Consider the following 14,262-nt stretch of genomic DNA (forward strand, 5'->3'; position numbering starts at 1 on the left):
GGGCACACAGAGCCAGGATCAAATCTAGACAAACCCGTGGAGTAGGAGAGAGGTAGCACTTAGCTTTGTACAAACTTTAGGTTTCTTGTATAATATGCTAAACCACATGCATTCTTTTCTGTTATGTTACTAATGTCCATGGTGCCTGAGGCATTGTATGTAAAGGAATGCTTTAATCTCTTTAAGTCTTTATTTAAACTATTAATAATTTAAATGAAAATTTTACTTAAAGGCCAAATTGAAATTATTAAAAGTAGAATTTTATAAATTATTTATGAACAGTTTCATGAAAGAATATTAATCTCCAGTGAACTTTATTGATGGCTCGTGCTTTAGGTTTGGAATTGCATAACTACAATAAATAGCAACTTTAAAGATCAAAGAGTATCTGTACAGTTCAGAAACACTAAATTTAAAGGAAGATATATATCATAATAATTTGAGTGAATGTTACTCAGTGAACTGGAACATTTTAATAGGAAAATACAGTTTTGTGATTGTCAATTTGGTTAAAACTGGTATTTTATATTATTTAAGTTATGTAACTTTTCATATTACTTTCATAAGAATAAAGGTAAATTCTAGACTTTGTAGAGTATAAAATATTAAGTTTTGGTTATATATAGTTTTGGGTTTTTTGTTTTGTTTTGTTTAAGATAGTCTATGAGCTTGGATTCTGGGCACCATTGTAGTGTTAACAGAAGTTTCTCCTCCCTGAGAGACAGTAGAAGTGACTTACCCTGCAGAGTGCTTCCGCGCCTGGAACCGCTTCTGAGACTTTTACAAAGTGCCCTGATATACGGACACTAACCGTCTAAAAATAGATAAGCTCACTTACTGAGACTAAAACAGAATTTGGCTTTCTACACAGTTTATGCTATTCAAAAGTGATGGTATTTCCAGGCCCGAAGGAAAAGACCCACCAGAGTCCACATTAAAGGCAACTGTTGGATATTTCACTCTTACTAAATAGTAAGAAGCTTTGTCTGCTTGTGCTAGTTGGCTAGGGTTTGTTTTTTGTTTTTTTTTTTTAATGTTTTTGAACAACATTGAAAAATGGATTTGATGATATATAGTCAGTTTTACTAACCAAAGCTTTATTTGAAAACTTACTTTTTGTACAAATTAAATTACATGCTTGAATACTTTAAGTCACTTTATAAGCAAAATGCATAGCACTTAATTTGTTTATACTGTAAAATATATGTTAAATGGTTTTATCAATTTGAGAATAAAGATAGTTATTAATGCGGTTGTATTTTTATACCTTTAGAGAACTAATCAAACATACATTACAAAGCTATGACTTCAGTTTCAGAGCCATTATTTGGTAGTCTTTTAAGCAGTGGTGGACTTTTAGTGTTTTAAAAAGTAGTTTGAAGATGCGAAACTAGGCACATTGATTCTGTTCCGGTGCTCTAATACCTGTGAAGCTTACCATGAAATGTAAATTCTTTTATGATTAAAAATAAGGAATAGGTTCTTTATGTATTCAGAATGAAAGCTGTACTCAGGAATGTGACTCTCAGGTTCTAGAGGTGGCTTGGGTTAAAAGCTGTGAATACTCTGAGCAGTTCTCAGCATGCATTCCAAGACTGCTTGTAACTCCAGTTCCAGAAGATCTGATGCCTTTGACGGCCGTGGACCTGCATTCATTTACACATATATACCTAGACATCCACACATAATTAAAACATAAGGGTAGATACTTTACAAAACATCGAGTTTCCTAAGCAAATCTTTATTAGAAATCTTTAGCCTAGCAAGTCATTTCAGAAATCTCTATATAGGTCAGAATAGTTTTAAAACAATAGAAATTAATTATCTTAAATAGGTTTCAGGAAACAGATCCAATTTGCTATAATTGGTAATCTAGGCTATCTTTTTAAAGTTACTGCAATCTGTTTGCAAAACTTTATATTTGAGGCAGTATTAGCAAAAAGAAAGAAAAATATGACCTGTTTGCTGGCCTTAAACTCTCCTTTAAGAAAAAAAGCATTTTTCTTAGAGAGTAAAAGCTTATCCTCAGAATTAATAATCAGCTCACCAAAATGTAAATCTCTAAATAATTCCAACAAGGAAGAAACTCTTGAAGGCACTTGGAAGCTACCTGGACATTAAAGGGTAAATAGAATGTGTTTCTTTTCAAAAGTTGGCTGGGTGTAGTGGAACAGACTTTAACCTATTTAGAAGGCTACGCCAGGAGAATTGCATGTTCAGGGCCCAAGTGAGCTATTCTAAAAGGCCAGCCTGGCAACTTAGACCTTGTTTCACAGTTAAAAAGGATTGTGGGATATAATAGTTGAGTGGGAAAATGCTTCCCTTCCTTATGTGTGTGTGTGTGTGTAAGAGAGAGAGAGAGAGAGAGAGAGCACGAGAGCACTCCCTTCTATTTTCATGTCTTCCCACCTTTACCCCTTGGGATCTACAAAGCTTAATTAGACATGCTTGCGTGAACTGGGTGGGAGACTTTGGAAACATGGGCAATTTAGGATCAGCAGCACCAGCAGAGAAACTGACTTCTCTTCCCCAGTGTACAGGCTGCCAGTAGTTTGTGAAGGGTGTGGCCTCCTGAGCCCCACGCCCATCCATGACGTAAGGTTTACAACCCCTTGTAGGGCAGATAAACACAGGCTGAGCTGCTGTGAGTTCCAGAGTGCAGTCGCCAAGGCCTGTCCAGATGGCAGCATGTCATGGCGCCCTGTACCACCCCTGGCACTTAGGATATTTCTGCTGTCTCTTCCATGCTCACTGCGCCTCAGAGGGAGTGATGATCGACGTCGTGTTTAGAGCTGAGCACTAAACTGTTAACTCTTAGAGCTTGGACCCAGATATTAGAGTCTTTGGGTTTTTTTTCCTTTTGATTTGTCTAGAGAGCCACTATTGAGTGGAAGTCTGAGTATTTGGTAGTTATTTCTCCTTTAGCGGTGTGCTTTCATCCTCCACAGTAAAGTACCTGCCAGTGAGCCAGAGAATGGGTGACGATGGTGCACTTATTCTGAAGCCCTAATATCCTAGCTCTAAGTGTGTATAAATAGTACAAATTTATAACTTGAACTGACATAGAAATAGAAACACACCATAACTCGTGGCAACCGAGCTCAATCTGTCGATCTCTTTGATAAAAAGCAGGAGGTAGAAACTGGCCAGGCAGCTTAGGGCGGAAGACCTCAAAGGTAAAGGTTTTCTTGGCTTAAAATCTGAAAAACGTGCTTCGCCCTCTGCACGGTTTCTTCTCTGCCAAAGCCAGAGATGGCAAAAGGGAGACCCACCTTTCTCCCTTAATGGGCATGCGTGTCTGGGATCTGTAGAGCAGTTCCTTTGGACTGACTGATGGCGGAGCCAATGGGCTCAATCGTTCCCCATGCTCTGGTGTCGGCTTTAAACCCACAAAAGCCCCTAGACTAGTAGTTCATGTTATCCCAGTCTACTCTGCCACACACGAACTCCCTCTTTTAAGCTCCCACTGATCTGAATGTGTAGTGAAACCCCTTGCCTACGAGTTGCATTCTTTTGGGTTACATACAAGAACCTGGGAGCCCCTGACACAGGAAGATTTCTGTGACATGAGCTTCAGGTGCCTGGAGTTTCAGTCAGACACCCCATTCTGCTCACGGCGCTTTGACTTCCCATCTACTGTGTGAAAGATGTTTTGGATCACCTGCACCTCAGCAGCGTTGCCTTACCTGGTAAGTCCATTTCACAGCTTGATAAACCCTTGGGAAGTCATGTGACTTGTGCCTCTGCCATCACCACCTGACTATACGGCTTTCACAAGACCCTCTCACTAACATTCTCCACAAGGAAACAGAATGCTTTTCCTTTAAATTTATTTTTTTAACTCGTTCACTTCACATCCTGCTCACTGTCTCCATCTCAGGCACCCTCTCCCCAAATCCTTCCCATCCCCCATCCCCTTCTTTTATGAGCGGGTGGGGCCCCTCTATCCTCCCCTCATCTCCTCAAGGCTAGATGCTTTGCCTTCCACTGAGGCCAGACAAGGCAGCCCAGCTAGAAGAATGTATCCCATGGACAGACAATAGCTTTTGGGATAGCCTCCCCACCCCCCTGCTCTTTAACACAGTAGAATCTTATTTTAGAAGTCAAGTTCCTTGCGCGGGCCCCACACCTCCCTTGCTACAAACCAAAGTCTGTGATTTCGGTATGATATTCTTGGAACAAAAATCTCAGCTTGTCACCTCGGGGCAGCTGGGAAATTCTTTTTCCACAGTAACTCAGTATGGTAGTGTTGCCTGCGTTTAGCCACTAGATAATAGTAACATGAAGATTCACTCTAACACCACATCCTGAAGACAGAGGTCAGAGGCAGCATTGTTGGGTTGGTCCTGCCTCTTGTTATGGTGAACAGATAAAATTGGAGGCACTGGAGGATGGGTCCTCCCCTCCGTGAAGACAAGTCTACCTCTTCAGGGCAGGTGGGACCCTGTAGTGTGTGATCGGCCAGTCATCTGGGGTCACCTTGACTTTGTGGGGTTTATACTTTTAAACAATAAAAGTAAATTACAAGACAAATAAGATCAAACACAAAGTCTAATCCCTGGTTGGTTTTTTTTTTTTTTTTGAGTTTTTTTGGTTTGTTTGTTTTTGTTTTTGATTAGACCGAACAGAAACAACACAACACTGGTAACATTTGGTGCATAGATCTGGTCTAAAGGCCACAATCTGAAAGGCATCCATCCAGTGCGTCCTGAGTGAGAACGCAATTCCAGGTCACTTTACCTCGCTAAGCCCTGACATTGGGGCCAGCCGATACCTAAGATGAGGCTTCTTAAGACACTTCAACAGTAGTGTACTAACCTCTCAAGGAGCAGCCGGCTACTAGGTGGAAATCAATACCTGGCATGTTTCCCTACTAAAAGACCTTTCCATTACTGTGCTAGTGTTAAATAGAGAAAACAAACAAAAAGAGTTCAACTGATCAAAATACAGGCCCCCGAGAGCCTGTCTGATGCCCCTAACAGCAACACAGCGAACTGACAAAGGTCCTTGACAAAATTCGGTCCTTTCCAGGAGAGTATGCCCTCTTTGATGATGGTGGGAGAAAAACCAGAGGACACACACAGGAAGTCATGTCTGGAGCCAGATCCTTCCATGGCCTCTACTGAAGAACTGCTGAAGCGGTGAGTTCTGTCCATCGCTCAAAGTCTCAGTGATTACAAGACCCAGGAATGGATGGCCTGTAATATACGTCAAGAAACTCAAGGATGACGGTTGGTGTTCTTTTAGTCCCAATGCTACCATATATGCACTCAGTGTGCCTTCCTATGCCTACGTAGGTGCCCCCAATCTCCATATTCCTGGTAGAAGAATCATTTTGGAGGCAAGGACACAAATCCATAGATGTTAAGTTGCTTCTATCATAACAGCCAGTGAATTGGCCAAAAATTCTTCAGTATTTGCCATGTCGAGAGGCACTGCTCCAGTAACGGAGTCCAAACAAGGCTTTAAGGTTATGTGAATAGAAAGTAGTGCTGGGCGGTGGTGGCGCACTCTCAGCACTTGGGAGGCAGAGGAAGGCAGATTTCTGAGTTCGAGGCCAGCCTGGTCTACAGAGTGAGTTCCAGGACAGCCAGGGCTACATAGAGAAACCCTGTCTCAGAAAAAAACCAAAAAACCAAAGAAAAAGAAAAGAAAGTAGTTAGACCTGGACCCTAAGGCTATAATTTAGATGTTTTATAAAAACAGCTATTCTTTAGATAACCAAAAACAAAACAAAACAAAAAACAAAAAAACCCCAAAACCCTTAAACTAAGAATCAGCACTGCTGTAACAGAAAAAAGCAGCCCTTTTATGGAGAGATCAAAAGCTCTCCATAGCTGAGATCGAGTAATTCTCAATAAAATAAAGATTACAACCCATTCACTCTGGCCAGTACAATCATGGTTTCTACTTCTTCGCCAGAGTCTTGAAATGCCCGTCTACTGCACTTCCGACTGAGCCCCCGGAAGGGAAGAGGAATAAAGACCCTGGTGTAGACACAGCCTTGGGAGGGCATGGGTGCTGGTGGCCAGAGAGCAGCAGAGTGGAGGTTGTCACAAGTCGGTGAGTGTCGCGGGTCTGGTAGGTAAAGGGATTTCCTCGTATGTTATTTTGACAAAGGGGGGTTTCATAGGTAGAAACCAATACTCAAAGTTATAAAACAGGTAGAATTCTCTGTGTATAATCACTGTATCAAAAATTTTCAAGAAATTCAACAGAAAATCGTTGGTTGATGAGTATGGTTTGAAGGGACCGTAAAATTTTTTTATGGCCAACGCAAGAGTCTTGTTTTCCTTTGGCCCAAAAATAGATGTTTCATTTCCCAAGTAAACCGGTTCTCCGCTGTACAGAAATATTTTCGTGTAGTTTGTTTCTATCTTCTTGAATTCTGTTCCAAGTTCAGCCAATTTCTCATATGTCCTTAAGACAAAATTTGAACAGTCGTAGGACTCGAACCACATCTGTGCCCCTTTTCCCGGGCCGGCCCGGACCGTCCATGTCTCATAATAAATGCCAGTTTCATTGTCCCGCTTCACCCACTCGGCCACTTTGTTAAATGTGTTTCCTAGTTAAAAAAAAAAAAAAAAGAATCAAAATAAGCTGCATATACAATGTTCTGATGCGGTTAAGACCAGGACGGATGAATAAGAAATACTTTAAAACTGCAAAGCCTTGCTCCCCGACAGGACTGCAAGCCTGGCCGGCCTCACTGTCTTCCACTCCTAAGGCCTTTGAACTGCAAATAAAAGATACAGGGGGGGTGGAGAGAGGACTCCTAAAATTCCATAGATATTTACACTGAGGTCAGAGTGATAGAGTGTCGACAGACATATTCCAAAGCCGTTCTTCTCTGTTCAAGTCCTGGATTCAGAAGCAAAGGAGAAAAGGGAAGCAAGGCCCGGAAGTGGGGAAAGAGGAAAGACAAAGACAGTGCCACCAGCAAAAAAGCATGGGAAGCTTGGTGGGAAAGGCTCCTGAGGAGCAGCCATCCTGTCCCATCCCGTCCCATCCCGTCCAAGCGCCAAGCATCCTCACACACATGTGAAGACCAGCTCTCTATCCCCCTGTACTGTGCTGGTCCGGACGCCACTGATCACGCCCCACACAAATCCCTCTAACCAGTCGACCAAAGTGGCCACTGTTTGTGCTGGCTTCACGGACGGACTACACAGACTCTGGGTGGCTTACACACTGGGTGGCTAAGTCTTCTCCTACCACCTCGAACCAGATCAGAAGAATCTCTTCAAATACTCAAGAGAATGCTGGTTTTCATGCATCCTGCAGCTCCTACCTGGGCTTTTGTAGACACAACAGATCTAGGCCCCTGAATCTCACTACCAGCGAACCGTTCTTGGGTTACGCCGGATTGAGTTCATGAAGTAAAGAACTCATCATCGAGTGAATCCACTGGATTCCTTTACTACTTTCAGGGACATAAAACTCAGTGTTAGAAAGTCTGCTTTAGAATCGGAGGCTTGGCTCTTTGGAAGTCACTTGGGAAAAGCTGGACTTCCAAACACTGTCGTAACATCCAGAGAAGGTCCGGGGAAAGGGGCCAAACATAGGCACGATGAGGAATGAACGTACAGGCTTAAAATTCTAGCAAATGGAAAGCATCTTACAGACAAGAGCGACCACTGTTTGATATGATTATCAGCTTTCGTGAGGGAGAAAGGACGTTAAGAACTGGCTCGGGCTGGAAGACAGAAGCCACAGGGTTTACTGACTGTGGCTGAAAGAGATGGACTTTCATGGTTGGGACATTTGGGTCATGTGAATTAGAAAGTAGAAGGAAGATCAGAAAAGTGGTGGCCGTGTTAAAAGATAGCAGGTTATTGGGCTGGAGCAGTGGCTCAGTGGTTAAGAGCACCGACTGCTCTTCCGGAGGTCCTAAGTTCAATTCCCAGCAACCACATGGTGGCTCACAACCATCTGTAGTGGGATCTGATGCCCTCTTCTGGTGTGTCTGAAGAGAGCAACAGAGTATTCATACACATAATAACTAAAATAAATACTCATATATATAATAACTCTTTTTTTAAAAAAAGACTGCAGGTTACATTTAGAAGACCGCAGCTACCGCTGTGGCTTGTCCAGCTCTGTGACTGTGAAAGTGTCCGTCAAGCCACTGCACAGAAATCACCTGTATCGATCGATTCCTTATCTGTGAAAGCCCAAGGGAAGCCTTAGCCTCCCCCACAGAATTGTGAGTTAAAACATCTTAAAGTGTTGTGTAAAAACCAACAAATAGCCAGGCGTTCTCCTCCAGACCTGGGGCTTGTGGGATCATTAGCATCACAAAGAGTGCTTCTGTTTCAGCACTCAGTTTTGGTGGACAACTAAAACTATAAAGGTTCATGCACATAAGGTCTGAGCAGGCCCTGAATTACCCAGAAGAGGCAATGGGTCAGGAAGGTCAACATGGCCCAAGCGGCTGACAAGAGTTCTGATGGCAAAACAATCGGCAATACATAACACCAGGAAGGCAAAATGAACTGTGTCATCAACTTCCCAATACAAAAACAGCAGAAATGTACTGATGTTCTTAAGAGACTGCCCGTAAGGCTCTCCTGCAGGGCTGGGAGTCCCACTTATTGTCTGGATAGCTTTAACCTCGGTTTCTCCATCTGCACAATGGGGAGAACTGCTGTAATGACTCTCTCTGGAGAGCTGGTAAGTGATCGAAGTGGGGTGCTCAGAAGGAAGACAGACCCAGAAGCAGCAAATCCTTAATAGTTCTCCCCGTAAAAAGAAGTTATAACCACAATTCTTTTCTGACACAGTTAAAAGTTAAAAGACCTTCTTTTTTTTTTTCTTGGATTTGTTTTTTTTTTTTTTTTGAGACAGGGTTTCTCTGTGTAGCCCTGGCTGTCCTGGAACTCACTCTGTAGACCAGGTTGGCCTCGAACTTAGAAATCCGCCTGCCTTTGCTTCCCAGAGTGCTGGGATTACAGAAAGTGGTCTTCTTAATAGGGCATTTTATTGATCCCCTGACTGTGATCTTTAGGATACCAATTTAGCTATATGCAGCCTTTGTTTCCCTGATGTTTATCATGGGCAGAGCGGAGGGGCCACACATCTAGCAAGGCTCTACATCAGGACCCCGCTGGCTCAGTGTGTGATGGCACCAGCAGTGCGGACTACAAGTGATCACCACGGGGCAGAACGTGCCTGAGGTCTCGGCGAACGAATGGAATCTTCCGCGTGCACACTGATGAGGCCATCAAGCCCTACATTGTTGTCGAAACTTACCGGATATGGTCGCAATTAGCGACAACGTCCCGTTTTCCTTCCAGTGTTTGTCGTCAATTCCTTCATAAAAGCAGGCTGCCCCTTGGTTACACCAGAAGGGGGCGTTCATCTCAGGCCGGAGGTGGGGGAATGTGCAGTTGCCAAGCTGGAAAAGTTCATACCATTCGACCGTGTAGTTCCTGCCGGTCAGCGTGCTCCTGAATCCCACGGCGTCGTGCATAAGCTTCTGTGTCGGGAGAACAGGTGGGAGACCGTCTGAGACAACCGTGGGCCCAGGTCACCCACGGGAGAGAGTTCGGTACATCACAGATGCGCACCAGGCACACAACCGCTCAAAGGGGCTACACTTCTGTGTCACCATCCTGGTGGTGACACCATGGGCCCTCAAGATGTAGGCACCCATCACTTTGGTTTTGGCAACAAGGACTCATTTTAGCAGGGATGTGAGTTGTGTAAAGATACTTGAAATCCCCTCACAGCTAAGTGATACAGTAAGCATGAAAAGCCTTCAGGACTGTTCCAGGAAAGAGTGTGCCCGCCTCCCAGGGTGATTCACAGAGCAGGGGAAGGGCCTACAGCAGAAGTTGGTGATCAAGAAGTGACTCCTGCCTGTCCTGCCCTTCTTCTCATTCCCAGGAGCTGAGTTCGGAAGGAGAGTTTAGATCGTTGCAAAGTAACTCCTCCTGAGAACACATGGACTCTTAAAGCCAACAGAAAGTCTTTATTCACGGGACAGGGCTAATTTGGGAAATTTGTACAAGTGTGTAGCCATGAGCCTTACCAACCTTACCTTTACACACACACACACACACACACACACACACACACACACAAACTGCACATACAAAGTTATCAATAAACATGACCTAGGAACCATCTGATTACTTATTTAAGTCAAAGTAGCAACTAAATTACTTAGGCAGAGTTATAAGATCAAGGTGCATTCTTACAAAGTGTCCCAGGAGGTCTCCATATTTAAATTCCCAAATCGGGGCTTGTAGTCTGAAGACTTCGATGGTGTCGTTGTCCTGCAGAACTGGGATGGGAGAACCAGTGGGACAGAAAGTGTACTTAGCTTGACAGTAGGGGTCTGTCTTCGGGCGGAAAGAGAAACGCCTAGTAAGAAAGAGAACCATCCAATTACATCAGAAAAGGAACTGCTCTTCTAACACACCTTAGAATCGCAAAGCTCGTTTCAGGCTCAGTTCTCTCTCTCTCTCTCTCTCTCTCTCTCTCTCTCTCTCTCTCTCTCTCTCTCTCTCCCTCTGTGTGTGTGTGTGTGTGTGTGTTGTCGCATGTAATATGATTGCTTTATACTTTTACTTTTTGAGACAGGGTCTGTCACTAGACCGGACAGCCAGTGAGCTTCAAGAATTCCCCTTTAGCTGGGCAGTGAGGGCACATGTCTTTAATCCCAGCACTTAGGAGGCAGAGGCAGGTGGATTTCTGAGTTCGAGGCCAGCCTGGTCTACAAAGTGAGTTCCAGGACAGCCAGGGCTACACAGAGAAACCCTGTCTTGAAACAAACAAACAAACAAACAAAAACAAAACAAAACCCCCTTTCTCTGCGTCTCCTTCCATAAGGTTAGAGTTACGGGTATGTACTGCCTTGCTAGTTCCTACATATGCTGTGGGCACTGAGCCATCTCTTCGATCCTCAGCAAATTTTTTTTAGGGAAAACATTTAAAGCTTAGATCATGGTACCTAAATATAAGTGCACGCTTGCCTTGCTTTCATATACACACTTCCAATGACATATTAAACACGAAATCATTAAGTAGACTTTGTATTTAAAAATAAACATTTACCTAATACTTACTGAGGCTCTACCATGTGCAGAACTACATTGAGGAGAAGGGGTACAAAAACTGTGACCCCGTTCCCTTCCTCACCAAACTTGGGGTTGGAACTTGGAAGAGGTTTAAACAAGTCAGGAGGGATCTTCCGTAAGAACGAAATTAAGGACATAGAGACTGACGGCGCAAAGGAGGAAGAAACCAGGTTCAGCTGTTGGAGACAGGTGGAACTATTAGGCAAAGGTACCAGAGAAGAGAGCTGCGCCAGCAAAGGAAGAATTAGTGTAAGACACAGAGGAAACACCTCAGTGGTTCTTAAAGTTCCTCGTGCTGCAATCCTTTAACACAGTTCCTCATGCTGTGGTGACCCCAACCATAAAATTATTCACCGCCACTTCACAATTTTGCTATTGTCATAAACCATAATTTACATACCTGATATGCAAGATATCTTATATGTGACCCTTATGAAAGGTTGGTTTGGCCCACAAGTTGAACGGCTGAAATACCTGAAAAGGCTACAGACACGAATTCAAGAGAAGAGCAGACGGAGGCTCACGGTCCGTCACGGCATGTATGAAATGGCATGTTACACAGCCCCTAACACGGGGACCCTGAGCCCTGAATGAGCTCTGAGAACTTTAAAAAGCAGATCCGATCAGACTGAATACAGAGAGCCTTCTATATTTTATGGATCAGAAGAGTGGCCGGGGGTCAGGGGTGGGGCATGGGGGGAGGATGGGAGGAGGCGGTGGGGGTGGGGGGATGGGGTGGAGGGGTGAGGGTGTCAAATTGAGGCTGCCGCTGGTCCACAGGTTACAATGCTCAAAGCAAAAGACACAGTAGGACACCTCAGCTGGAACAGACTGGGACCATGGCTCAGCACACTTGTCCCCTGTCACCTCTTTTGCCTAGCTGCACTTGTGCAAAGGAAAGAGGAAGAATTCTGAGATCCTAAAGGTTCCTGCACTGCTGCACTGTATACTTTAACAGTCTTAACACAGGGACAGAACCTTCTGCTCTAGCTTACATCCATACATACATCCATACATACATCCATACATACATTCAGTTGTCAGGTGGGAATGTCAAGTCGGGGCTTTTTTAGAAACAAACGATCAACCGGCCTGGTATTAAATAAAATATTTAAGAATTACAGTCTTTCTTGTTTTATTGGATATTTAGGTTTTTTTTTTTTCTTGTCAACATTTTCATGAAAACTAGTTTCAACTCTAAACTTTTTCTCATATACATTTAGCAGAACCACTTCATGAACAGAACACACCATTACTTAAGTTTGGCGACAGCTGGTTTTCACCAGAAATGAGAGTGCTGCTATTATTTCCTGTTTTCTGTTCAGGGCATGTGAGCATGAAGATTCTGAGTAACTTTCCTAAGACCTCACAGAGGATGAGCAGATGGAACTAGAGTTGGTCTGCAGCCTTCAGAACTAAGAACTCCTTAGAGGAACACGCCATCATGCCATGACCCTCTCTCCCTTTATGCCATTTAGCAAAGCATTTGTTTTCAAAAGCTGTAGCTCTTTCCACTTCACGATGTCCACGCCCCCCACCCCTGACCGCTGTAACCCCGGATCCCGTGCACTTCGTGTTTCACAATTCCTCACAGGCTTTCACAACTTAGCAATCATTCTCAGGTCTGGAGCCCTACCCACTCCAGGTTGAAGTGGACCGACGAGGTGATCCTGACTAGCCCAGGGGGAGATTCCCCTGGCTTGGTGTTTAGATCAGTAAGGACTCACAGGAGCAAGCAGCTTCCCTGGAAATTCACCCCAAATGTTATGCAATGGCAGCTAACGATAAGGCAAGGAAAAAAAAACCCGCAGCGTTTAAAACGTTTTAACCTGCTCTCTGAGTCAGTACCTAAAAGTCACTCCATGTAGTAATGTCCCTCGCCATTTCTCCCAGGTCTCTGAACTGCCCTGCACCGGTGAGGACCCCAGTAGCCAACTATTTAGGAACTCCGCTCGCAGTGTCGCCCGCCCTGTGCCCCGCGTCCCCGAGCGCGCTGGGGCATCGGATCCGAGCTCTCCAGATCCCCTCCACGCCCCGCTCCGCCTCACTCACTTGTAGGGCACCGGCCAGCGCTGCCCAGACGTCGGGGACGCGCTCAGCGTCGCCGCCAGCCCGAGCAGCGCCAGCGCGAGCGCAGGGCGCCAGTGCGCTCCGCGTGGCCCGGCGCGCGGCATCCGCGGCTCGCTGAGGTCCCGGCGGCTCCGGGGCCCCGGCGTCGACCCGGCGTGCGCGCCGCCGCGACGAGACAGCCAAGCGTGAGCGCCGGCTCGGGCGTGTGACCTCCGGGCGCGTGACGCCGCCACCGCCACTGTCCGCGCCCGGGCGGAGCGCCTCTGCTCCACCGCGCGTGCGCCGGACGCTAAAAAAGTGCTGTCCTCCCGGAAGGAGCTTGAGACTGGTGTTGCAAACCTCTCTCCAACCCCGTGGGTGTGTGTCACGCCTCTAGCGCAAAGGTGCTTTCCGCCCTCCCTGCAGCCACCACCAGCCAAACTATAACAATTGGACACTTACGAACTTTCTTGACCCACACGGCCCAGGTCAGTCTCCTAACACACATCTTCTGCTTGGAGACACTGGATGCTCAGAGGAAGAAGAAAAAAATGGGTACATTACAGGAAATGATTGTCCTCACCTGACCTGAGAATGTCGCAAAGGTCAGCTATAACAATATGCTTTCTGTGCTGCCATCGGCATCACCAGACTTGGTCTGCTCCGCTCCGGTTCTGCCTTCTGCCACACTTTGTATTAAGCTGTGCTCTCCTCACTGTCAGCCCACAGTCCAGGCTGTCACTGCCTGGCTCCACTTCACACTGATGCTGTCCCTTTAGTCCGTGACTTTCAAAGCTTAAGACCGATCGATAGAGCTAGATCGAATCCATTTACCCCCGAGTCCTCCTTTGTCCAGTTAGTATAAGATTATTTAAAGCATCGCACTAGAAAAGAAACAGAATCGGGCTTTTCCCGGCCACTGTGCCAGGAACGCTCCCGGGGAAGGTGGAACCTAGGGAGATGGGACTGAGACAGGCGGTGTTTTGGCGTTCTCCTAGCAAAGCCACTTTGTGTGTGCACACGGGAGCTGCGTGAGGTCTGAACTACAAAGCGAACCTAGGATTCTCTTTGCTTGCAAATTCCCAAGTTCAGGAAGAGATAGAAATGTCTATCCAGAAACCCTTTATCA

At 45.3% G+C, this 14,262-nt stretch overlaps 1 protein-coding gene across 1 annotated transcript; it reads right to left on the bottom strand.

Moving 5' to 3' along the window:
* Positions 1-1,009: 1,009 nt before the first annotated feature.
* On the bottom strand, positions 1,010-13,407 carry Cln5 (CLN5 intracellular trafficking protein). Its single transcript, XM_052190770.1, has 4 exons — positions 13,137-13,407; positions 10,203-10,368; positions 9,253-9,478; positions 1,010-6,565 (listed from the first exon to the last, which is right to left on the bottom strand). Exons 1-4 carry the CDS (start codon positions 13,256-13,258, stop codon positions 6,054-6,056), a joined length of 1,026 nt encoding a protein of 341 aa, XP_052046730.1. The 5' UTR covers positions 13,259-13,407; the 3' UTR covers positions 1,010-6,053.
* Between the last annotated feature and the right edge of the window lie 855 nt (positions 13,408-14,262).

This window comes from Apodemus sylvaticus, chromosome 8, assembly GCF_947179515.1.
Source record: "Apodemus sylvaticus chromosome 8, mApoSyl1.1, whole genome shotgun sequence".
In the NCBI taxonomy this organism is placed as follows: domain Eukaryota; kingdom Metazoa; phylum Chordata; class Mammalia; order Rodentia; family Muridae; genus Apodemus; species Apodemus sylvaticus.